Source organism: Corvus cornix, chromosome 1 (genome assembly GCF_000738735.6).
Source record: "Corvus cornix cornix isolate S_Up_H32 chromosome 1, ASM73873v5, whole genome shotgun sequence".
Taxonomy (NCBI): Eukaryota; Metazoa; Chordata; class Aves; order Passeriformes; family Corvidae; genus Corvus; species Corvus cornix.
In genome coordinates, this window is record NC_046332.1 from 109320009 (window position 1) to 109344957 (window position 24949).

Genomic DNA, 24949 nt, shown 5'->3' on the forward strand with positions numbered 1-24949 from the left:
GGCAAACAAGGCAATCAAAAAACATGGTTTGCATTCCTTAAGTTCATCTGTTACAAAAAACCTCTCATGTTAACTAGACTGAATTTAACACCCTAAACAGGCAGTTAATAGCTCCAATTTAGAGATAAAAGAAACAGTCACATCGCAAAGTTTCACAGACTTCTTGATGGTTGCCTGGGATCGTTTTCATTTTAAGTCTCCTTTTGGACTTTGTATGAAAATTGTTTTCCCAATGCTTCACCAAACAATTATGAGAAAAGAGGATCTGCTCATCTTTCAAGCCTCTCGGTTTTATTTTGAAACGACCATGGCTTTAATAGGGAAAACCTTTATTACACCTATACCACTGTTTCCCTGATTTAAAAGGAATAAAATGCCAAATTCCTTCTCTCAAGTAAGAGAAGATTTGTGAAAATAAAATTATCGTGAATGCGGAAAGTAGTTAAGGTTCAGTTAAATAAATAATAAGTAAATAAATTTCAAAGGTTTTAACTATTTTTGCAAACACAGGTTTTACCTAATGTAGCATATTAACAGTAAAAAGAGTCGAATCCTTGAACATAGACTACCACATGGTATAAATAATGTCCTAGCAAGAGGAGTCTGAGAAAGTAAAACACTCTTCCAATGCTCTCACGACCCTTTGAATGTTTTGTCATCTCAAAAGATGCTGTTACTGTGCAAAGTAAGCTTAATTTGCCTCCACTCAGCAGAAGATGATACTAGACCAAGTGACTAGAGTGTAATAAAGCATCTTATGTACATTGTTAACATAAACTTTGATGTGCAATGAAGAATTTTGTGCTGCATGCTTCAATGGCTGTGAGGTATTACTCCTTGTTATAGTAAAGGTCACGATTCAAACACTTTTCAGCTATTTGCAATGTAAGTCCTGGTTCTGCATTCTGCTAAGAATACACAAATGATGTTCTGTACTTAACACCAAAGTCCCCTCTGTTGACTTCCATACTTTGACTTATGGGCATCACATGGAAATAAAGAATAAGAATCACATTGAAATAAAGGCAAAGTCTGGGTTACAGTTACAGCACATCCTTGTCTTTCACACACAGCAGACACAGCAGGAGTGCCCACATTCTCTTTTTCCTGTGTTGGTTTGGGGCCTGGGTGGGTTTTTTGAGCTTGGTATCAGCGATTCATTTAAAGAAATAAATATTGCTTAAACCTAAATATTATTGTAAGATGCAAGATTGTTACTAATGTTGATGACTGAATGTATCAACCTCATCTTCAGGTAAACAGGAAGGATTTCACATAAATATTGTAAAAGCTGAAAGTAAGATCCTGTGTGCATCATAAAAGGTGGAAGAGAAAGATAAATAAATTTTTGCTGAGACTTACATGAAGAGAAAAGAGGTACTAGTGATATGCATTCTTTTTTGCAAATACACCCAGGCAGGTACAATCCCAATGCCTTTATCAAATCAACACAGGCCCTGCCTAATCATTCAGGCTTTGTGACAGAAAAGTAAATCAGGGAATCCAAATTCCCCCTGGTAACTGGAAGATATCAATTTTTAATGAGAATGTGAAAAAATCATTATCTTTCCCATAAAAAAATATTTTGAATAATTTTTTAATCTTAGTATTAGTATTATAAAATATCTAGGGAAGAATGAAAGCAGCAGAGTACAAAGGATATGATGTTCATTTTAATTAAATTATTCCCTCCCTTCAGAGAACAGCTTTAAAGACCCCATTTGGCAAGAACTGGAGCTACAGCATTATTGATCCTGGGTATATCTTATAGGCAAGGAGAAATATATGATTTTGAGGTGAACATATAGATTATTGACATACTATAGTATTTTTCAAAACAATTAGCCACACAAATAATCCCACCTCTATTGACACCACAGCAGTTAGAATACATGGCTGAAATATACATTTACATTTCCTTTAATTACAGTGCAAATGAGGCAGATATTTAAATTTAAATTCTTTGCTATCTGGGGATTGTATTACCTACCTGAAATTCAACAGATTCAAACATGCTACTGAGCCAAGAACTGAACAAACCAAATGCATCTTTCCCTCTAATGAATAATCTGACTTGTGAATCCAACTGCTAGCAGCTAATATTTCAATTAATCACATACCCTACCACAAAGCCAAACATATGATTTAACTGTGATAAAATTTATTATGGGATGTCTAAGGGAGAGAACACAGACCCCCTTAAATGTTAAACCTCCTTATTCAGCAGGATCTTTTCTGCTACTTGTAAAAAATGTTGGATCTAGCTATCATGTACAGTGCTAAACTGTACAGACAACACAGACTTCACCAAGAGAAAATCCACATCTGCATGCCCAGCACACTCTGACAGCTTTCCTAAACAAGTCAAACAACTAGTCCTGACAAATTTGTGACTAAAATAAAAAAGATAAAATGAAACAACCCCCCGCTTTCCTTTAAATTCCTTGCTGACTGCAATTCAGATTGAGATTTCATGCAATTTCAGAACTTCAGAACTTCAAAACTTCAGAATTTCAGAAACTCAACATTTTCAGACAGCAACAGAAATATGTATCTGTTGAAGGGTTGTAGAACTCTTGAGTAGAGAAGGTAGACAAAAGAATTCATAGAGCTGTGGAAAATGTGTAGAAGCAGGTTAATTGTTTGGCAGGACAATTATGGGATGATTTGATTGTATAAATTTGACTTGTGTAATTGGGTTTTAGAGAAATAAGAGATAAAAAAAGAGACACTCTTGTGTAACACACCTGGGTCTGTGCTACATTGCACTGAATTCCAAAAGAGACTCCAGGCACATCCTGCTGTTCATAGCAGCTACAGAGTACCAAGGGTTTGCAAAAAAGTCTTATCCTTATCTTCTAAATACCTGTGCCCAGTGACCCCTCACACTGCACTGGAGCCTGGATTTCTAAGAACATTTGATGCTACTTGGAATGAGGAAGAAAAAGGTCAGAACAGGGACCATCATAGATATGTAAAAAGCTTAACACTTGGGAAATAAGACCTTTAAAATCAAGCTGAAGTACACAATGTTGTGCAAGACAAATCCTGATTAAAAGAAAAACCTTAATGGTTCAGTGACTTTAAAGTGTGTGCCAGTATATTGAGAATTCTGTTACCACTGTGGGTAAAAATTGTTGCTCAACTACTGAATGCATACTATATATAAATATATATATGGATATGTAATTTTACTTTCTCTTAGCTTCTGTCTTATACTTGAGACCCATTTTTCATTAACTAAAAGAAAAAAAAGCAATGAAAACATTTGACAAAAAAAGTTCTAGAAAAACTCAGTATATGAACAAAAGAACATTCATTCACCAGTGTAATTATCAAGCACTCTTAAGGCATAAAACTTCAAGGTTGAAAGATCAGTTTCAAGAATGCCTTCTAGGATTCATGCTTTAAAATAAAATCTGTGTGCTGAACAGTTACATAATAAGGTAAGTTTAAGTTGTCTTTCTCTCCTGGAAAGTATTATAGTAATTAAAACAAACAGGGAAAAAAAAAAAGAAAAAAAAAAAAGACAGCTCAAACCAACCAGCTCTTCTTTCCCTCAAACCCTCAGACCTAATTTTGAAAAGTTTAAAATTTTATCATGATCTTCCATCTCCGAATGTTCTTACACAAAAGGTTCAATTTCTTTCCCACCCACACCCCACCTCCTCATTTAAAAATGTTAAGGGAATATTTTCAAGAATTCCAAAATTCTATAGAAAAAAAGAAATCTGTGTAATTGTTACAAATTTCTATACATTCGTTCTATTAATACCAATGCCAGTAGGATTGGGGTGGGTTTTTGGTTATTTCTTTCATTTTTAGTCTTTTATCCTCTCTCTGCAAGGTTAGATGTGCATCTCCAACATACCTTCAATGTTTCTCAGAACTCAACAGCTGGATAGACAAGGAAGACACAAACTTAGAGACACAAAAAAAGAAAAGCTACAGAAAAATCAACAATTTTAGTTCTCAGTCAGCAAATTATCTAGTTTATGGCAGGAGGGAAACCTAGTCTTCACTGTATTTTTGGGGTCCAGCATGGATGTGGAAGGGTCTTGCACAGATAAATTAATGGGAGACAGAGATGTCATTGTTCCAAGAGCAGAGGAGGACAGGGAAAATGGAAATAAAACAGACATCTAGAAAATCAAGCCTCTTAATTTGTGCTCAAGAAACAATTGCTCAATACTGTTGGTAATTTCTCCACTGTGCATGTGCTGCTGGAAACAAAAGATTGCAGATAATTTTTTATAGCCAATTTAGAGCTAGACATAGATTTACTGAGTAATTTACAGGATGAAACAAATCTGTGTCTCTGGAGTTTTCACTGGGTTTATTACCTAAACAGGTGAAGGCTAGAAGCAAGAATCAGGAAGAAGGGAGGAATTAAACACTTCTGTCTTATTCAAGGGCACATCCTGACTCCATCCTGTCTATCCACAGCTGTTATCAAATAGATTAGCAGCAATATGCTATTCTAAGTCAAAATTAATCATCTTTTCATTTTCTAGTTCTATTGAAGGCAATAACTTCTTATCAAATTATAAAACAGAGCAGATACTTTTAAATAGAGAAATAGGCCAAGATAATGTGAAATAACAGCCTCCCCTGAGGCTGATTTGAATAGTTTAAATGCTCTGAAGTACTGTACTCTGGATGCTCAGTAACAAATCATGATATTCTGAAGGAAGCCTACTGTAGAGCCTAGCTAAAATCTGTGAGGCAATGATAGCCCGAAAATCTGTTTTTCATGATAAATCCACATGGGAAATCTTATGTGGATCTGCGTGAGACTATGCAAAATCTGTATTTCTGATGTCTTCCCATCTTTTATTTGCATCCTGAATCTTTTTTCTTCTCTATTCTATTGCAACATCAGGAGAACATGCTGAAATAAACAATTGCTTACACAGTCAAGGGAATGTACTACTCCTGCAACTCACAGGATTGTTTTAAGAGAACAGTAACTGAGAATTTTTGTGTATTGTTACAGTGCTGCCTTTCACTTCCTTAACTTCAAGTTATTTCCCTAGAATGGATTCCTGACAAATGCATATAAAGATGTCTACAGCATATAACCTGTAAAAGAAGTAAAATTCAAAGGTAAAAAGAAGGCATATAACAGGCCAAATAAACATATATAAAATATGTATGGCCTGAAGAGACTGCAAAGAACTATAAAGAAAAATCTTTAAGCTTCATCTTTCTTTATATTAGAAGGCACCAGTGCCTTAAAAAATGACACAAATTTCCCTACTGATTTTCTCTACATGAGGAAAGCCTCAAGTGTGCTGTGCCTTTAGAGAGCTTTCCAAGGTTTTCCATGCTGACAGCAGAGACAACCAGCACTCAGGAATGCCACCAGCTTGAACTCATTGATTTTGTCAGCACACCTCTCTGGAGATAAAAATGGCTTAGACCACATCATTTGTGCTGTCACATCCCAGGACTGAGTGCTGACACCCTCTCCAAAAAAGCCTGTTTCTCTGTCAACTGTAACATGAGGACACTGCTCTTTCAGAATGGTTTCACAGGAGAGAGGCAAGCCAGGGTGATTCAGCAATCAGGAAAATTCCATGTGCATCAATTAGGCAGGGATCCCAAGCTTTCCTTTCTGCTGGAATTTTCACAAAGCAAATCCACATTTGTACAAGCTTCCAGGTACTATGACAGTACATCAGAGAAAACTGAACAAGGGAAAATGCCAGCTGGAGGTTTAAATAAGGAACAGTCATACAGACAGGTACCCAAATAGGGCCAGGAAGGGAAGTCATTGTGTCTTGCATAGACTAGGTTCAAGAAGGCTATTTTGTGGGGAGCATAAACAGCAATTTCTTCAAAAGCACATGTAATCTTTTGAGCAGCAGTTCACCTGCTTCTGATGCAGAGTCTAACTCAGTACAGCAGGTACCAAAACTTTGGATTGATTCTACGGACAAATGTGGTAAGGTGTCAGAAAATAGCTAAGAAAGTTAAAACATAGAATGGTAGTTACAGCTCAAGAACTCTGCAAGAAAGTACTGAAGAGAAAAGCTATAAAAAAATATATGGAAAGAAAACAAAGAATCAGAAGGTGGAAACCCAGCAATATCGTGGATGAACCCATTCCAAGAGAAAGGCTGACCCATCCTCAAATGACTAATGATGACCTGGGCAGCAAAGATACATCCCATGCCTCATTGGGAATACTGACCATGGTAATACCTAACCTAGAAGTGTGTTAGTCCTGGTTATCTACTGCATGTATCAAACCATAAAACAAATCTGTGTGTTCTGAATTGCACAAATCCTGTTTGCAAAGTCTCTGTATACAGCAAAAGATGCCCACGCCAAAAGCGATCCCATGAGGAAGGAATCTCACACACTAAGGTGAAGGACAGGTAGGTTTCTCACTCAGAGGACAAATCCAGTGAAGATGGTAATAAAATATTCTCATGAAGCTCCTGGCTGAATGTCCACCAACTCCATGGGACCTCCAACAACCAGGGAGAATCACCAGTCTACAACAGGATCTGGCCTGACAGTAAATCTTTCTCTGACAGACTGGTGCTGATGACACATGGACCATAAATTTTTCTACTAGGTATCCAACAGCCAGTAATTCCCCATCTAGATGCATCTGATCTCCAATCAGCCAGCCTCTGTTCTATATTCACAGCAACATAGCAACTAAAGTTAAGCCTGACTTTGTGCACTGAATTGACCCTGGAGTTAATCCTGGACCTTCTCACAAAGCCAGCCCTAACAGCACCTCAGGAGCAGGGACAGAAGAAGTAGTCAGGTATAAAAACACTGAGATGTTAAAGGCAACCTGATCTAGCAAAATGTGCCTCTTCCCAAAACCAAGAAATAGTAGAGTAAAAGGAAAAGACGAGCTGCAGTCCTGAGAGCTCAATGTACCCTCAGCTTGAGGAACTACCAGCTGGAGCCACTGATGGTTGACTTCAGCAGAACCTCTGATGGAAGTTAGAAATTGTAAAATTATTTCTGCTTGTTGTGAGTGAACAAATCCTGGTCATAAAATGCATTTAAAACATGAAAGAGGAAAGAAAACTAAGTATTTTCCAACACGTTTTCAAAATAGTCTGCTAGAATGGAGAAGTATTTCTCACAGCTCTTTATTTTTTTTTCCTTTTTTCTGGCTCTTCAAGTCATTTTGAGATAATGGAAGCATTATAAAAGAAACAGAGACAGAGGACCTAAGGACAACCAGGGCAAACAAGTATGTTAGTTTTGTTTTTTCAGTCTTTGAAAGCAATAATAAGAAAAAACAGACTGTGCATGCAAAATTACTGAAAGAAAAAAGCAGATGCAAATAAATATAGAATTCAAGAAGCAAATCTTGAAACCTAATATTTTAGGGAAATAGCCTGAGGATCTGAAAAAAAATTATGCCATTTCTTAGGTGAAATTAGTTTAAAAGCCAAATTATCTGTAATCACAGTGGACTGTACATGACAGAAAAAGTATGCTAAAATTCCTTCTCAAAGAATGTTGAATAAAATATGAAACTGTAATAGTGACATGCTTCCAAAGAGCACACACAGAATTTTAGTATCTCAAATTTGATTGCCATCAACTGGTTTTAAACTGCAGGCAGCTTTTTGGAAAATGTCTCATTAACATTAAATACATTTATCAAATATATTTCATCTTTCCTTCCTAAGTGCTCAGTAAAGTTAATAAATACATTTATTTTACACGAAATCAAAGTTAGAAGGAAAAATTAAAGAGTTAATCATGGAGTTCTCCATGGGAAAAGAGATAAACATGATACAAGTGACATGGCAGCTTAAAATACAGAAGTTTTAAAATATAAAACTTGTGCTGAAATATAGAGAGAAGTATCTAAAAAGCAGGTTCAACCAACTGCCCTGTTTACTGTTTCTGTTTGATGCTGCACCAAGTGGTTACAACAGAGAGGCTTACTGACCACCCAGAACAGCAGCTAAGCCATAAAATGCAGTCACTGGAGGTTGAGTGCAAAATGAGATCACACCTTCACTATGAGGACTGTTACTGAAGTAACATAGCTTGTGTTACTGGGAAGCCAGGGCAGGGAAAAAGGATACTCTGCTATGAGTAACAATTTCATAGCATGGATAGTATTTTGGACTTCTTGTGAAAGGATGATGAAAAAATGACTCCTAGACTCTCAGACTATCTCACTATTTTTGAATTTCTACCCTCAGTTTTTAGAGTGAGTGAGGAAAAAACAAGTAATTAATTAGCAACAAGCACAGTTTTTCCATAAGCATGAATGCTGCTCATAAAATGACCTAGCAATCATATTGCAGCAAGTCTATCAAGAATAATATTTAGTTACAACACATTTTCAAAGTATTGTTTCTTTTGTATAGGGAATAATGGTAAGCAGTAACACCTGCATCTAATCTGATCTTCACTTCTGATCACATCAGTAAGATATTTCAGACATAAAATATGAGGAAAAAGTACAACTTTTAAAGATACTTCTGTGAAGTGATTGCACTTTCAGTTTTACTGTGTACATAAATTAGATTGTTTTTGGGCAGTTCACCACTGTGGAAAAAAAATATATATAAGGTCATGGCAAAAGTTACAGCCTTTATATATCTGTGTAAAATGTTGTGCTGGTTTCAGCTGGGGTACAATGAACTTTCTTCCCAGTGGCTGGTATGGGGCAGTGTTTTGGATTTGTGCTGAAGACAGTGATGATAATATAGGGATGTTTTTGTTATTGCTGAGCAGGGCTTACACAGAGCCAAGGCCTTTCCTGCTTGTCCTACTGCCACACTGGTGTGGCGTGTACACATGGTGTGCATGGGAGGTTGGGAGGAGACACAGCCAGGATGGGTGACCCAAACTGGCCAAAGGGATATTCCAGACCATGTGACATCCTGGATCAGTGTATAAAGTTGGGGGAGGAAAGAGGGGATGTTTGGAGTGATGGAGTTTGTCTGCCCAAGTCACTGATACACGTGATGGAGCCCTGCTCTCCTGGAGGTGGCCAAACACCTGCCCAGCCATGGGAAGCAGTGAATGAATTGCTTGTTTTGCTTTGCTTGTCTGCAAGGCTTTTGCTTTCCCTATTAAACTGTCTTTATCTCAGCCCACAAGTTTTCCACCTTTTATCCTTCCAATTCTCTCCCTGGTCCTGCTGGTGGGGGAGTGAGTGAGTGGCTGCCTGGAGTGAAACCATGAGAAATGGATATATAGAAAATGACACGACATCCAGATCAATTCTTACACCTCCTTTTCTTCTAAATCCTTCTTTCTGTATCACCTAGAAATGTTTTGAGGCATAGTGAGCTCCCAGAAGAGAAAACAAAAATAGTTCCTTGCTGGGAACAGTAAGGTCTGCAATATCCTTTACAAAATAAAGATCTGTCAAGTACACCTACAGGAAAACCATAGTACATGGCAAATTTTTTTGAATGAAATTGTAAACAAGTGATCCTCATGTCATATTTCTAAACCAGGTCTTTAATGTGAGATAGACACTATTTCTTCACAGAAAATGGTATGGCTTATTCTGATATCTATCTTCACATGAAAGAGATGCTCACACATATTTGTGGGGGTATAAGCAAAGAAAATTAATGTCTTTGGTAAATAATTGAAGATATGAATAATTTAACTGTGTGTTCTGAAATTGTAAAGCACTTCTAAGAAGTAATCAATGGAAATAATTAGAAGAAAAATTTTTAAAATAGGTAAAGAAATCTACTTATCTTCTATACTTCAGCAATGAATAGTTTGAAATTACTGAAATATGCTATTTCTATGATAATCCAAGCCTTATCATAACACCAGATAAATCAAATAAATCAATTATCATATACAAATAATAAATAAATTTTGGTAAAATTACAGCGCTAAAGGCAATTCATTCCTTTCATATCTCATCTTAGATCAGATAGGACCAGCAATGCTACCTAAAATTTAATTCAGGAAATTAAACCAAGAAGTTTAATTCTTTCCATAGTTCAGGTCTATAGTGTCTGGGAAAATTTTCATAAGAAAATACAGAAAATAGTACTTTCCAACTAAAAAACTATCTTATAAAAACTGAGACAAACAACAAATAAATGAAACCAAAAAAATAAATAATCACCCCTCCCCCCAAAAAAAAACCAAAAACAAGTTTAAATGACTGATAAGGCTGAAGAGAAACATAACTGTATCTAGAATGAAATAATTGAGAAGTCAATTTTCTTTTTTGTTTTCTGTTAATTCAGTAAAAAGTAAAAGTAGTTACAAATGTCTAATTCATTGATTTTTGGAATTTCTTTCCTCTTCTTTTTCTTCTTAACCAGTCCTTCAAACAACAAAAAAATTATTTTAAAAATAATTTTCTTAGCAATTACATATTTTTTCACTCTAGTACTTCATGTTTTAGGAAACTGTGACTTGTTGCAGGTTAAGTTGATAAAATAAGTAACATTAATAGTTTAAATGTATTTTAAGGGTCAAGGAGTTACATACCTTGTGGATGTTTAAACAGAAGTTGAAAAACAGATTCCTTAGTGGTGGACTGGGACAGGACAGATGCACTCAGATGCTGACTCAACAGCTCCTCATCTAAAAAAAAAAAAAAAAAAATTAAAAATTATTTTTGGAAGCTCATTTAGAATTCAAAATTGATGGAACCATTTCCCTAATAAAACAGTTTCACAGACAGGGGTTTCAAAAAATACATTCTTGAGTGGGAACACATGGACCCCTTTTCCCCTGCTTTTATTAAAGGTCTTCTCAGTATTCTCCTCATTGTAAAAAAGTATAGCTAGAATATGGGTATCTTTTAAATAGAATTGAAATGAAATAACACAGTATCAAGAAAAACCAAAGTTTAAAATGCTTTCAGTTAAATAACATCTAGAGATTAAAAAAATAAACTGTTTCCTAAATTAAAAATCAGGTAGCAGTGAAAGCCGATGGTGACATGAAATGTAAGATACACAGGTTCAGGACCAGCAGCACTGACACAGCTGCAGACAAGAATTGCTTTCTTGTTGGAAAGTTACTGGATCAACCAACAGATCACTTCATAAAGACAGAGGATTTAGACATGATTTAGATTGTTTCACTGATTACTGTCAATGCTGTGGATAAATGAAAAATGAGACAGGAAAAACTGGTTTGAAGTCCAATTCTATAAACAGGTCTTGGAACTGTTCAAGCAGCCAAAGGAAATTCCTTGTAAGAAATATGTCTAGCAGCTAACTCCAAGAACCTGAGGCCAATAGATAGACTATATCTGTATAATATGCCATATTAAAGTGTGGTAACACTGAATGATGAACTGCTGACAGGAAGATGGGATACACAGGACTCATCTAACATCCAGGGAAGACTGTCATTTGGATTTATGGAACTAAGTTAAGATAGCTTTAAGAAACAGAATAATGATCAAAGATGTTCAGGAAGGCAAAGAACAGCTCTCTTGGCACTATCAAACTTCTTGCTTCTGTTTGAGAAACAGCCTCAAAATTATTTCATCTCACGAACAAAGTTCTGAGTATCAGAAGCCAGCTTAGAGGTTCAAAATAAGACCTGCAACCTATGAGGAAATACAAAAAGAATTGAAGGGCCCTTTCCAAATATTAAAAGTAAAAGAAAAGCCAACACACTCATTTTAATATATCAATAAAAAAACTGTATCATCTCCTTTCTTGAACTGATAGACTGCAGTGGCAAAAACATGGCTATAGTGAAATCTTCCTCTATAATGCTATTTATTCTGAAGGAATTATTTTCTATATTTTTTCCAGGATGCTAATAAGCTTAATACTGTAAATTTCCCCTACTAGAAGAGTTTTCTCAACTTTAAAATATATGGTATTTATTTTTAGCTTATATGCTTCTACCTATTCAGCTAAAAAGTAATTTTCACACAATTAGCTAACTAATCTCCAGAGATATTTCTTTATCTGAAAAATAGCTTCACTGTATGAAATTAAAGGCACTAGGTTATGCTTCATGATGCTTCAAAATTGCATTTATCAATTCAGAGGTGGACTTATTTTAACTGGTAGCTAAAATAATGATTTGAATTGTTTCAGAATCAGCACAAAGTGATGTTAGCACTTTTATTCTAAATTGATTAGATGACTGAAAATAGTATTTCTTCACATCTTTACTATTTCATTTTAACACTGGCACACATATATATGCAATAATACTTAGTCCAATATATTTTCCCTGAAAGAAAAATGACCAAGTAGCAGATTTGCCTTTGAGCACTTAGTTCAATTGCATAAAGTCACAGAAAGTAATTTGAAAATATTTTTCAAAGTACATTTAAAAAGTGCCAATTCTAATTTGGAAATCTTTGAATGGAAAAAGACACAGCCAAGCTACTGTGCATGCAGCCTTATCTTGGACATAAGGTAAGTTTTAATAAGCAATCTTATATACTGCCACAGATATCAATTTTGCTACTGCAGGTAACACTGGATTCCAGAGGAACCAATTCACCTCCCTTATCCAATTCCTAATTACTGCTGTAGCTTTAATCTTTTCTTTGAGCACAGCCCTTCAAACTTTGAAACAAATATCCTCTATAAAAGCTGTTGCAACTTTTTCTTGAACTATATATTTGGCCCACTGAAATTTTGAAATTAAATTACCCACATTGACTGAAATAAATGTCATTAAGGAAAATTCTTATTCGGGTTAACTCTGTGGGCTCTGGTTTACAGTGGAGATTTTAGCAGTTTGAATTATTTGTATCATCTTTGTTGCTTCCAAAAACTCTTACTAGAAATACTATATAGTGGTATTTACAGAAGAGCAGGATCATTCAACCTGAAACAGCTGAACTAGTACAAATGGTTGCTAAACCATCTGTGGCAAGAGTTTGCATACTCTGTAGTTCTGGTCATTGGCTCATATTGGGGAAAATCACCTGCTGTCAAATAAACATTACTCACATGACTATTCTTAATGCAGCTATGAATGCCTATGTGAATAAGAGCTGCACATTTAACTACCCAAGTGTCTAAATCCTAGGAAGCAAACTTACTGGTATTAAATTCAACAATAAAATACCTAGTTTTAAGAGGTCCAGGGTAGTAGTAGTAGTTTTACTTGCTCTATAATTACCCCAAATAGAGGACTGTTTGTGCCACAACAGCAGTCAAAATTCAGAGAAAGAAACATTTCTGAGGAGTAATGCTCTTGGGTTTGACAAAGCTTCAGAAATGCAAATGAAAGCTTCAGAAATGGTCCTGATATAACATTTCCCAATTAATGTCTATTTTAATTCCTGGACTCTGCAGTGCTAAACATAATTTCACATCTATCTAGGGCAGAAACTGCCTATGGAATGTTACTTGAAAGCAAGATACAGATAACTTGTGTAATTTTCTTTAAAGCATCAAGTAAATCTATAAATGTTGCTGTTTATTGTTTGTACACTTTAATCGAGATGCCCTATTTTCCTCTTAAGAAGGGGCACATGGTCTAAAACACAATTTCTAAAAATCAAGATCAGTCAGGCATGTCACTCTGACTTCTGAGTTGCTGCCTTCTGTTGACTTCCCCACTCTACCCTCTCTCTGGCCTCCAGAAACATCAGCAATAAGCCTGACAAATTATTTCTCAGGATATGTAAGGGCCAGGAATGCTAAACTGCACTTGTGCATACATGATTTTGCTTATGAGACTAGATTTCTCTTCCCCTGGAAAGATGGAAATAAGAATTCCAGTAAGTATTCCTACACAAAGCAAATCACAGAACAACCAACATCTAAATACAGCTTGAATGCATAAATCAACTGTCTTGTTATGGTTAAAATAAAGCAAACTTTATGTACAGGTCACCAAGAGCAACTGAATTAGAAAATTAACATTATAATTAATCTGATTAACAAATTCAAGATAGATTTTAAAGGACAGGTATGATTTTCCTTTCATAAAGACTTCAGTATAATTTTTTTTTTTCAAATAAAACCTTTAGTAATTCCACAGATCACAGAAACAGTAGATCATCATCATGTCAGGCCTACTGATGGGTAAAGAAAAATGAAGACTGAAAACTTCTGAGGCATAAAAACAAACATCAGTCATTCACTGTCTAAGCTGGATGCTTCTGTCTCTGTCACTGTTCCTGGGACAAGTAAATGCTCTATTGTTAGAACAATAACTGTCTTCACTAAAACAATTAAACAACATGGTTTCTCGTGTTTCTCAGAATTTCACAATCTACTAGGCTTTAGTTACAATATTTAAGCTCTATAAATAATTTCCCATGAAGTTGCATCACAGATAAGTTTGATTATTCTTCTCCACTATTTGGTGAACAGCACACTGGATTACCATTCTTACAAATAATACCTAATAGTATTGGACTACTAAACTGTTCTGTCTGGCACGAGATTTACTCTCAATAAGACAAGCAGTTTGCATCTCTTAATTGCTCTTGTTGTTGTACAAATCAGAATCCCAGCTTGCACTTTCCACTAGAATAAAGCACGCTGCATTCATGAGATGCAATAGGAACCTTTATACCACAGACATAATACACACCTACACTGCAAAATTTATACAACCAGTTATTTCCTGGTCAAGTAGGGTGGGTTGCACAGCTAGTAATTCACAGCACTTCTAATTCACACTGTCTGGCCCAAGGTAAGCACACAGGGTATGTGGAGTGAGGGGAAAATATAAAGGGTTAACATTTTAGCAAGAAAATTGCATTACTAATAATATGAAAGTTCATTCTGTCTTCAGCTGTTCCAAGAATGATGAGTTGATGAACAAAGCAATTCAAAACTGAGGTACACCAACAATTTATCAAGGCAACTCTGGACTGAAGCTCACCATCCATCATGTCAGTCCCTTTCCCTAATTTACATTGCAATCTCTGTCATCATCCATGTCGTTAATACAGGTCTTGAATAATATGGGCCCCAACGCTGACCCCTGGGGTGCAACAATCATTACCAGCCAGCAGCTGAATGTCAAGATGTTGATCACTATCATTTGAGACCAATAGTTCAGCCAAGTTTCCAATCCACTCAGCAGTCATTCACCAAGCCTAGACTTCCTCAGCTTCCAAACAAGAATGTTACAGGATACACTGACAAAAGTCCTAATAAATCATAGTATATTACATTCACTGCTCCTCCTTTATTTGCATAATCACTCATTTCCTTATAGAAGGCAATCACATTTGTCAATCATGATTTGCACTTAAGAAATCCATTTGACTAGTCCTGATTACCTTCTTGACCTTCATGGGCTTGGACATGGACTGTAAGAGAATGTGCTAATCATGGGCTACCCACACTGCAAAAGGTGTCCCACGCAAAAAGTGTCCAATGACCCCACCAGGGCTTCAGGTGAGGCTGATTATCCTACTGATCCTTTAGCCTTCCTTCTACCACTTTTCAAAGGGGAAAAAAACAAAGCCTTTTCCCAGTCAACAGAAACATCTGATCAGCATGAATTTTCATAGAAAACAACAGCCTCACAACCATTTTGGCCAACTGTTTTATTACATTATGAATTTTATCTGGATTTGTGGATCTGAATACATCCAGCTGCTCTAAGAAGTCCACAGCCTGTCTCTCCCCTACAGGCTGCCCATTTCCCTCTCAAACCAGGAAGTTCGCCTACCACAGCACACATCTAACTGGCTCTTGCCATTCATACTGCAGTGCCAGGGAGAAACCTCAGGAATTCCTGATAGCCTCAGACCAGAGTTGCAGCTGCCACCTGGATTACAGAAGTAATGACTGCACAATCAGAATGATTGCCCAAGAGCAGCTCCTGTGGTGTGCAGTCAACATTTATGCTTCCTTTTCTACTATGAGCAGCACTTTGGAGCCTTGTGTACATGCACTGAATGCCACCTCCTGCATCAACAGCCCTGTGCAGGGCCTATCTGCAGTGCTCCTTGTCACTTAAAGACACCCAGATGCCAGATAAGTAGGAAGCTGGACAAGACTCTGTTCCTCTTAATGCCAGGATCCCCTCTCTGCCAGGTACCCTGCTCAGCAGGTGAACTCTGACTGTCCCCAAGATCCTGGCCATGATTCACTTAGCTTGTAAGCAGAGAATCCTCTGCATGCTGTTACTTCCCTTGCCAGAAGAGATCAAGAGAAATTCAGAACTGGTCTAATTATTTACAAATTGAACTCTGTTTTGTGACAGTTGTGAATGGAAATATTTCAGCAGTTAATATGGGAAACTGCACTGAAGTCTGACCAAAAAAAAAAAAAAATTGGCCAGCAGAAGTTCAGACTGTTTAGTCATGAGACCAAGATGCTTTTGGCCAGGCACCTTTTAGGTAAACATATTTCCAAGATCCCCCATAAAAGAACTGCATATGTGGACAAAGATGTATTTCTTTATTTCTAATTCATATTCAGAAGGTAGGATTAAAAAGCTTGAGTTTAAGACAAAAATAAACACCAATCTACAGTTTTTAAAAGACATTTCTTCACTTATTCTATGTGCCACAAACCCCAAATCACAGTATGAGTGTGTAAACATGGCTTAAAACATACCTTTGAAGAGGTTTGATTCACTATTCTCCTATGGTTTTGGTTTTTGCTATTTCTCTTATGTTTATTTATTTATGAAGATAAAACTGGGAGGTTTATCTTCAGGTTTTGTTATTTGTAGATGCCAGGACATGCTTTGGCACCAATTTTCTGGTGCTACCTACAATGTTATGTTTGGGTAGGTGGAGATTCAGAGAACCTTTTAAAGCCTTCTGATGCACTAAAAGTGAAATTTCCTCTTTGAGTAAATGTTAGTCATCAAAGAGAATGTGGGATTTAGAACCTGACTTCTTACAGCATTTGTGAAATCCCAGTATGGACAGTTACTTATCAATCTCTGATAATTCTGGATCTCATCCTTTAAAGCATGTTTGAAAATATTGATGAAACATACTTGTTCAGAAGGTCATCAGAAAAAAAACAAACAAAAAACAAACTTAACTAAAAATGTTTTGCCCTTGCTCTCTTATTAACTCCTTTAGTTATCCAGAATCTGACCAATAATATAAAACTTTTGAAGGAAACTGAGGAAAAAAAGCAATACAAAGCATTAGCTGTTTGATTTAGACGTACAGCTACCAGAACACATCCCAGGAGTCTCCTGTTGCCGAAATGCTACAGTGCAGTCCACAGCCAGCAGCTGCACATCCACACGAGGCTGTGTGACCCAAGAAATCTACTGTGAGCAGTTGTTACAGGTTTGTGTTCTTTCTATCTCCCACAGCACACTTTACAGAGTTTTCAGTGTGGATGTGGATAATACACAACGACTCTTGCCAAAAAATGGAATGAGGAAAATTCAATCACATCCCTTTCACACTTTTAATGCAACCCATACAGCTTAAGTTCCTTCCCCCACCCCAAAAAAAAAAAAAAAACCAACAAAACAAAGTCCAATCCCCTGTACCTGTCAGCATGATATCTATCACCACATTTTCAGCAGTTGGATTTTTGAAGGATATGACGGCAGAAGAGTACTCGCCAATGCAGGCACTTATGGTGGTTGTTTCCATCTGCTGAGGAGGATGACCAGATCCCGTAAGGTGAAATAGCCACTCTCCAAACTGTGAATGAAATGTGCCACTTTTTATTATTTGACAAGTCAGAGCTGTAGGTTTTAAAGTATTTTGCCTACCTCTTTCTTCTACTGTTCTGTGTCTCTGCTATAAGTGAGCTTCAATGTCTGCTTTCTTTTTAATTCCTTAAAGCTGTTGTTATTTCCAGATAGCTAAGTATTGCTATCTGGAAATCAACAGCTCCATTCTGGGAGACGTTCACATCTCCTTTTTGTATTTAATTTCTGTCTTACTTCAAGCACATTGTATTTAACTTCCATCCAGCTACTCAGAGCGTCCAGGGTGGCGAATGGAAGGATGTAGGTGGTTGCAAAAGCAACACTCAAAGCACATATATTAGAACCCGAAAGCAGGTGAAGTGAGAAGTTCTCTCCAGAACACAAAGGAAGAAAGAAAATAATTCTTTTGTGGAACAGCAGTAGAATCACACAAAAAGCTAGAAGTGTTACTCCAAAGATAATAAAAAACATTAACATTTAGACACAGAAAAATCAAGGATATTAGAAAAAACTTGTAGATACAAGGTTTCTGTGGACCATCAGGTTTCAGAGAAGATAAGGACATTGTGTCCTCTTGGACTGACCTTGGATACATACTGTTCATATAAGAATTGCTGTCTCCTTGTTTTTATCCTTAATAAATATTTAAGAGAAATTCTGAAAATAAATGCTGTGACAACACCACCTGCAAATAACCAGTCTGTTCAACATACTTTTTCAGGAAAAAAATTGCCACAGGACTTCCTTCAGTATTTGTTTTCTTCATATAAAACAATATTTGCTCTTTTAGTATTACTTAAAATACTACTGAAAACTGCTGGTAGCACTAAACTGGAATAATTCACAGGTCAGCAGTCTTTTAGGATATCTGAAACTCAAAAAAAAAAAAAAATACAGAGAGGAAATTGCACAGAAAGCAAATGCTTCATTTAACCACACCTCACATGATGAAATATTATCATTTGCATTGTACTATCAAGTTTTCTTTTTTATTCCAGCTGTAATTTAAAAACAGTTAGTAGGTCATATTGATGACATATGTCTCTTTATTTACTTGTTTCTCATCAACTTTAGGAAAATTCACAGAGGAAAAAAAGTAAACAACTCTAAGGTGTTCAAAGTAAAAAGCCTTTTCAGATAAAATGAAAGGAAGAATTCACTTTTTCAAGTGTGTGACCTTCTAAAATTCAGTTCAGATAAAAAATGAAACTATTTAGTTTTGTTTGGGGTTGGGAAAAACATCAAGAAATTTAATTTCAGAGGTGATGCTGCTAAGAAGCAGCAGTCTTCTAGTGTTAAAAACAGCAGAACACAGTACTGAGCAAGCTAATATTATTCATTATTTGTTCTAGCTCCTAGGCCATTATACCACATTTTAATATTGTAAACAGAATAATTTCTGTGTAGAACTAAGGATACAACAAATTGTAAGTTTTCATCATCTTTGCATTTGCTTTTTCATTATGCATCCAGTCACTAAACTTCAACTCGACCTACAGGCTAAGCCTCTGACTTCCTTGCCTATCACAAATTATATCTAATCTGAATCCCAAGTGTTGTGGGCATGAGCACATGATCCTACCTTTGGGCATTGGAAGGTTATTGTCGCCTTGTGATTGCGTCTTCCAAGGGCAGTGGGACAGAATCTCACAGGCAGCTGAGTGGTGGAATGAGGAGGAATAGTCAGCTGTACAAACACAAGAAAGAGGCAAAACAAAGGAGGGGTAAGAGAGAGGAAATCAATTTTTTTGAGTCTGTGTCTGTTTTGTGCTCTGTACCAACAGTGTTGATGTGTATATGATTAATGTGTTCCACCAGATGCATCCTCCCCTCTCAGCCAGCACAGGCTGCAAAGGCAGCGAGTGCATTGCAGCAAACAATCCCAGTGGCAGTCACTGCACGTCCTCTGCCCAGACACCCCAGGGCTGGTGTTAGAGACTGCTCCAAGGACATCAAACACCACTCAAACAGGACTCTGGTGTCTGATCGTACTGATGACACTGAAGGGTTATCACAGCGACCTCCACAGACAAAAACTGGCTTAGAAAGGGAATACATGCCAGGTTTTAATAAGCCAGTGCATTGTCTCCCTTCTGCTTACCTTTATCGAAACCAACACTGTAAATAACATTGCAAGTTTTCTCTTCACCTCAAGTATTCTACTTGAGACTCAACTGCACAGGGAAAAAGCAAGGTAGCTGGCTACAATGGAGTAAGATATGCTGTAAGAACCAGATAAGCAGTGAAAGAGCAGAACTAAGAATGATAAAAATGCCAGTGCACTAAAAGAGTGATCAGCCAGAATCACTGAATACACAACTACTGTGTCTATTTCTTTAATAAAAAACAGGTACTATCCTTTAAATATCACATATGTTTAAATAATGTTTGTATGTAACAAGAGATAAAAAGGTAATTGATTGCTATCATGAGCAGTTAACCTGTATTTTATAAAAGGAATATAATTTGCAATAAAAGGTCAAAACAACACCCTACCACAGCTGGTACTGACAAAGCACACATATAGCTACCAACTCCTCGAGTTGAAGCATGGCTATGACAAAAACTCCAGGGAAGGGCAGTATTATACTGTGCTCCACCTTTTAGGCCCTAAAACCTTCACTGGCCGACCCACTAGGAAGCCACCTAACACTGCCCCAGTGTGTGACTGATGGACAGCTCTGCCAGTCAGAGACTGGGTTAGCACCACCCCAGTGATTGATTGATTGATTGATTGATTGCAGCTCAGCCAAGCTGGGGAGTCTGGGGTCACTGTCTCCCCACAAAGCAAGGCCTGGCTCACCCCCACCCCACACACACAGAGGTGTTATCTTGAACCATTGATCTCATCCACTCTCTGACAGAGCCTTATGTTGCTTTTCCTCACTGCCCTGCGGCTTTCCCTGCCATCCCAGAGCTGGGCCCAGGCAGGAGGCACAGCATTCCCGGTCTTGCCAGTCATCCTCTGGGTGTGTTTCTAGGGTACTCTTACCTGGAATAAAACACAGATCCTTCCAAACAGTGTTAAAAGTGATAATATAAAAGGAAATCTTTAATTGAAAGGCCTTCAAGCTGCATAATATGGCAATATGCACATGTAATACAGTAGTTCTACAATTTTATAAGGTTAATTGATTAATATCCCTGTCAAATATTGTCCAATTAGAAGAACAGTAGTTTAGGTAATTTTACCCTGGGAACTGCCCCATTGGAATTGGTCCAGGGGCTTTTTTGCCCCGTTTATTGCTGTGTCTTCTCAGATTCTGGTTGGAAAACAAAAGGTCTTTGTTGCAGGTTCTCTTCTTGAAAACAAGACTAAACAGTATTTCAGGAATGTGTTAGAAGGTTAGCTTATTGTTCTAAAAGGTAGGGGAACAAGAGTAGGGAAAGTACTAGAAGATACAAGCATGCAGCAGCCTCCAAATCTACAAATACATGAAAATATATAAAAAGCTAAAAATCTTTAGGCATCAGTACCAGCTCAGTTAGGGACAGGGATGTTGATGTGCCTTGAACAACAGATATCCCTCCTGATGGCAGTGGGAGGTAGGTTGTGCAGAAGAGAGGACAGAGCTCAGGTGTGCTCAACTAACACACAAAACATGAATTTTTTTTTTCTCTTTTGGGGAGAAAGTTTCAAAGTAATTAATCAGAATACTGCCATAATAGTTAATTAAACTTTCATTTGCAGTCCAGTTCCAGACCCATTTATTAAATGAAGACTCACAAATGGAGAAAGAACCATAGTAGAAAGAACCCCTTCCCAAATACTTTTGAATAGAATGAAAAAGTAGATAAAGACAGGATGTCACCTAATAAGAATACATAATTAAATTAATTAAATTAACACTAAGATTTTAAAATTTCGAGTAATTTCAGTAAGACATCCACATTATTCATAATAATAACTCTTCCATAGAGATGGAAACAGACAGGAGTTCAATTTCCAGGAAGTATTACTTGACATTTAATCATTACTCAGAAAATGCAGTGCCACAATGAATCAAAATAACCAACATGGAGTTATGCTAATCCAGCAGACTGCCTGCTCTGAAAGCAGAAAGGATTGTTAATTTTTACATTATAGATTTGGTTTTAAAAATTCATTTTGTATTATACAGTATGATGTTCTCTGTATCCATAAAGTAATTTGTTTTGAAATAAGCTGAGCAAAAAAAATTACTTGCTTTCTACTGTAATCCAAAGAATAAATTGCTTTTAGAACTAGAATTGAGAAATAATGCTAAACAATGTATTTTAAGAAGGTCATAAAATCATTCAATCATTCAATTAAATGTGCTGATGCTAACACATCTCCTGCCTTTCATTTTTTTTTACATAAAGAAGTGGCTTCCATGATACTCATGTGAAAAGGAACTATCATTGCTCTTCATAATACCTCAGATATATGTTTAAATACAGAAGCTTAGTCTGAAGCAACTATAAATACATTATTTCTGTTATAAAATGAAGAAAGGAGGGAATTTTTTCATTGAATCTGAGAGTTTGCTCTCTACTCTGTACAAAACAATATTCATAGTCATTAAGAAAATCCTTAAAGCTTGCACACAGAGATTGCACTCCTTCCTGCCAGCCCTTCTCTACTAAATTATTTGTCCTCAATAAAAATTGTGTTTCAAAGCCAATCAGGAAAGAACACAGCTTAATGGAAAAGGTTTAGGCTAGTTATAAGCCAGGAGAATAGCAAACTGAAGACTTACAGTGAAAGGACAATTCTTTTTGGCCATAGAGACAATCCTGTTTGTAAGACTTTTTTTTACATCATAAATATATGTGTGTATCAATATAAGACACATATATGTGAAATACATCCATGTATTTGTATAGAAAAAAAGTAGTAAATTTGGGATCATAACAGTATTAATTACTGAAAATTTTCAGCTGTTAAATCTGATGCTGAAACTGAATCCTTTTCTGCTAAAGACAAAGAAAGATGTGGTCAGGACAGAAAAACGAAACTCAACATCCCAATGACTTTTTCCCCAGACACTCCTAATATGCAATATGTTAACGGAAAATGAGTTGGAACTTTACAGTAAACTTATGTAAGTTCACTTTTATTCCAGCTTTTAGATAATTTGGCAGCATTTATAAAGTTATTAAGTTAGTTTAAGGTTGACAAGAAGGGAAACAAAAATTAGGTGTAGCTTGTTAAAAAAAGAAACAAAAAAGGAAAAAGGATATGAAAATCCAAATCCCATTCAAGGGAATACTTGAAAGCTTTTATCAAATTTTTGAAAGAAAACAAAGATGTTATATTCCATTTAAACCATCCTAGGCTACAATTGCAAAGCTACTAGTAAGATATGCATGCTTTTCTCATTTTTGTCAGTGTGCAAAGGGTAACAGAGCTGCTTCTAATGACATGAAGCTGGCAAGAGATTTAAAGCCTTTGAATTTCATTTAGACTTCATTATGCACCCTGAAGTTCAGGAATACTTGAGCCTAATCCAACTGGACCTCAGGAAAGTGTATTGTTAATGATGTCCATACTTTAAGTTGAATCAGTTCTTTGGAAAATAATCCCTTGTGGTATTTCAGTAATGCCCTTTCTTCCAAATTGAAACTGGAACAAACTTCCACACACATGAAAATATGTTAATAATATTTGAATTTTTTTAAATTCTGAAATATTAGTCAACATTTTGGTTATTAATTTTAGGCAAATATCCCTAGGGAAGAAAAAAAATTCTGTGATATCACTGCTGAATCTGGTTTATTTAACATAACTCAGTGACTGAAGAAATCGATTTGAGACATTTTCTGATCGACAGCCCAGTATATTCGAAAGTTCTGCATCTTAGATGACATAAAAACAAATATGGAAAGTTATATGAAATATTAAAATTACTGGCCTGACTCTAATATCTTTAAATATAATGTATCTTTATTGGACAATCCCATCTTCAATCTAATGTTCTAATAATTTGCTCTTTTTTGTTGCATTTCATCTGAGGGTTGCACAAATCAGAATCTTTCTGCTGACAAGAAAGCATTATTTGCTTTAAAGAGAGCAGAAACTTAAATGATCAAGATGGGAAACTTCTTCCATGCATAGCAAAGGCTTTGAAATGGGTGTTATTATAAACCAATACCCGAAACACAAGGCATGGTTTATGAGCAGTAAACTTCTGGAAGTTGAATGCACTGTTGTGTGAAGGTACTAAACCTAGGATGTAACATATTCAGGAGAAGCAAGTTCACATCTGGAGAGCTCTGTCCATGTCTGGGCTCCCCAGCCCAAGAAAGACAAGGAACTATTGGAGAGGGTCCAGCAGAGGCTACAAAGATGGTTGGGGGTCTGGAGCATCTCTTGTGAGGAGAGACAGTGGGAGCTGGGCCTGCGCAGTCTGGAGAAAGCCCAACTCAGAGGGGACCTCATCAATGTATACAAGTATCTTATAGGCAAATGCCAAACTCTTTCCACTGTTGCCCGGTGACAGGACAAGGGCAATGGCCGTGAGCTGAAGCACAGAAAGTTCCATCTCAATATGAGGAAAAACTTCTTTCCTGTGAGAGTAACTGAGCACTGGAACACGCTGTCGACAGAAACTGTGGAGTCTCCATCTCTGGAGATATTCAAAACCTGCCTGGAGGTGTTCCTGTGCAACCTCCTCTGGGTGAACCTGCTTTAGGAAGGGGGTTGGATTAGATGGTCTCCACAGGCTCCTTCCAACCCCAACCATTCTGTCATTCTGTGATTCAAATGCCACCCCCTGACTTTGTCACCAAAACTGAAGGAAATCACATGACCTCTCCAAACATGGATCTGTAATGGGAGAAATAGATTCAAAAAGGGACAGCTACATGAAATAAATATTAAGTAGCTGCATATAGCAACCAAAGCTATCCTGTAACTGGGAGAACTACTGCAATTGACAAGTAATCTTTCAGAATTCAATCCATAAATTATATACAGGACTGAGGATTAGAATAAAAAGGGAAGGAAGAAAGGAAATTGCTGCAGTTAGTGTTGAATGCGTCTTTTCCTACGCAATGTACTGTAGCTATCGTCGATGTGTGAATCTGTGGTGATAAATTGTGAGAGCAGATAGATTTTTTTTCTTGTTGTTAATTTCCTGCACAAGGTAATATGCAATCTGCAGCAGCCAAAAGTCACTATATTTAAATCTAATCCACTTCTGTGCCAATGACTTAAACATAATATATCTATATAATACTCCCAGAAAATTAATATAGTTTGAATCCATTGTTTCTTAGCTCCTATTCAAATGCCAATTCATTAAATGATTAGTAATAGCACTTGTCAAGGTTTAATATAGTGTGTGAAGATGTGTTATCATGCATGAAACAAAAGACAGACTAGAAGAAACTTTTCTAGTTTTATGAAAAAGGT

General features: G+C 36.6%; 1 protein-coding gene across 1 annotated transcript in view; it reads right to left on the reverse strand.

Annotated features, from left to right (window-relative positions):
* Window positions 1-24949, reverse strand: part of CFAP47 (cilia and flagella associated protein 47) — a 278885-nt gene that overhangs the window by 53869 nt on the left and 200067 nt on the right. The window contains exons 55-57 of the mRNA XM_039552038.1: window positions 19154-19258; window positions 17404-17560; window positions 10471-10566 (exon numbers count right to left, since the gene is read on the reverse strand). Coding sequence (XP_039407972.1) covers window positions 10471-10566; window positions 17404-17560; window positions 19154-19258 — 358 coding nt within the window. The remainder of the gene's footprint in view (window positions 1-10470; window positions 10567-17403; window positions 17561-19153; window positions 19259-24949) is intronic.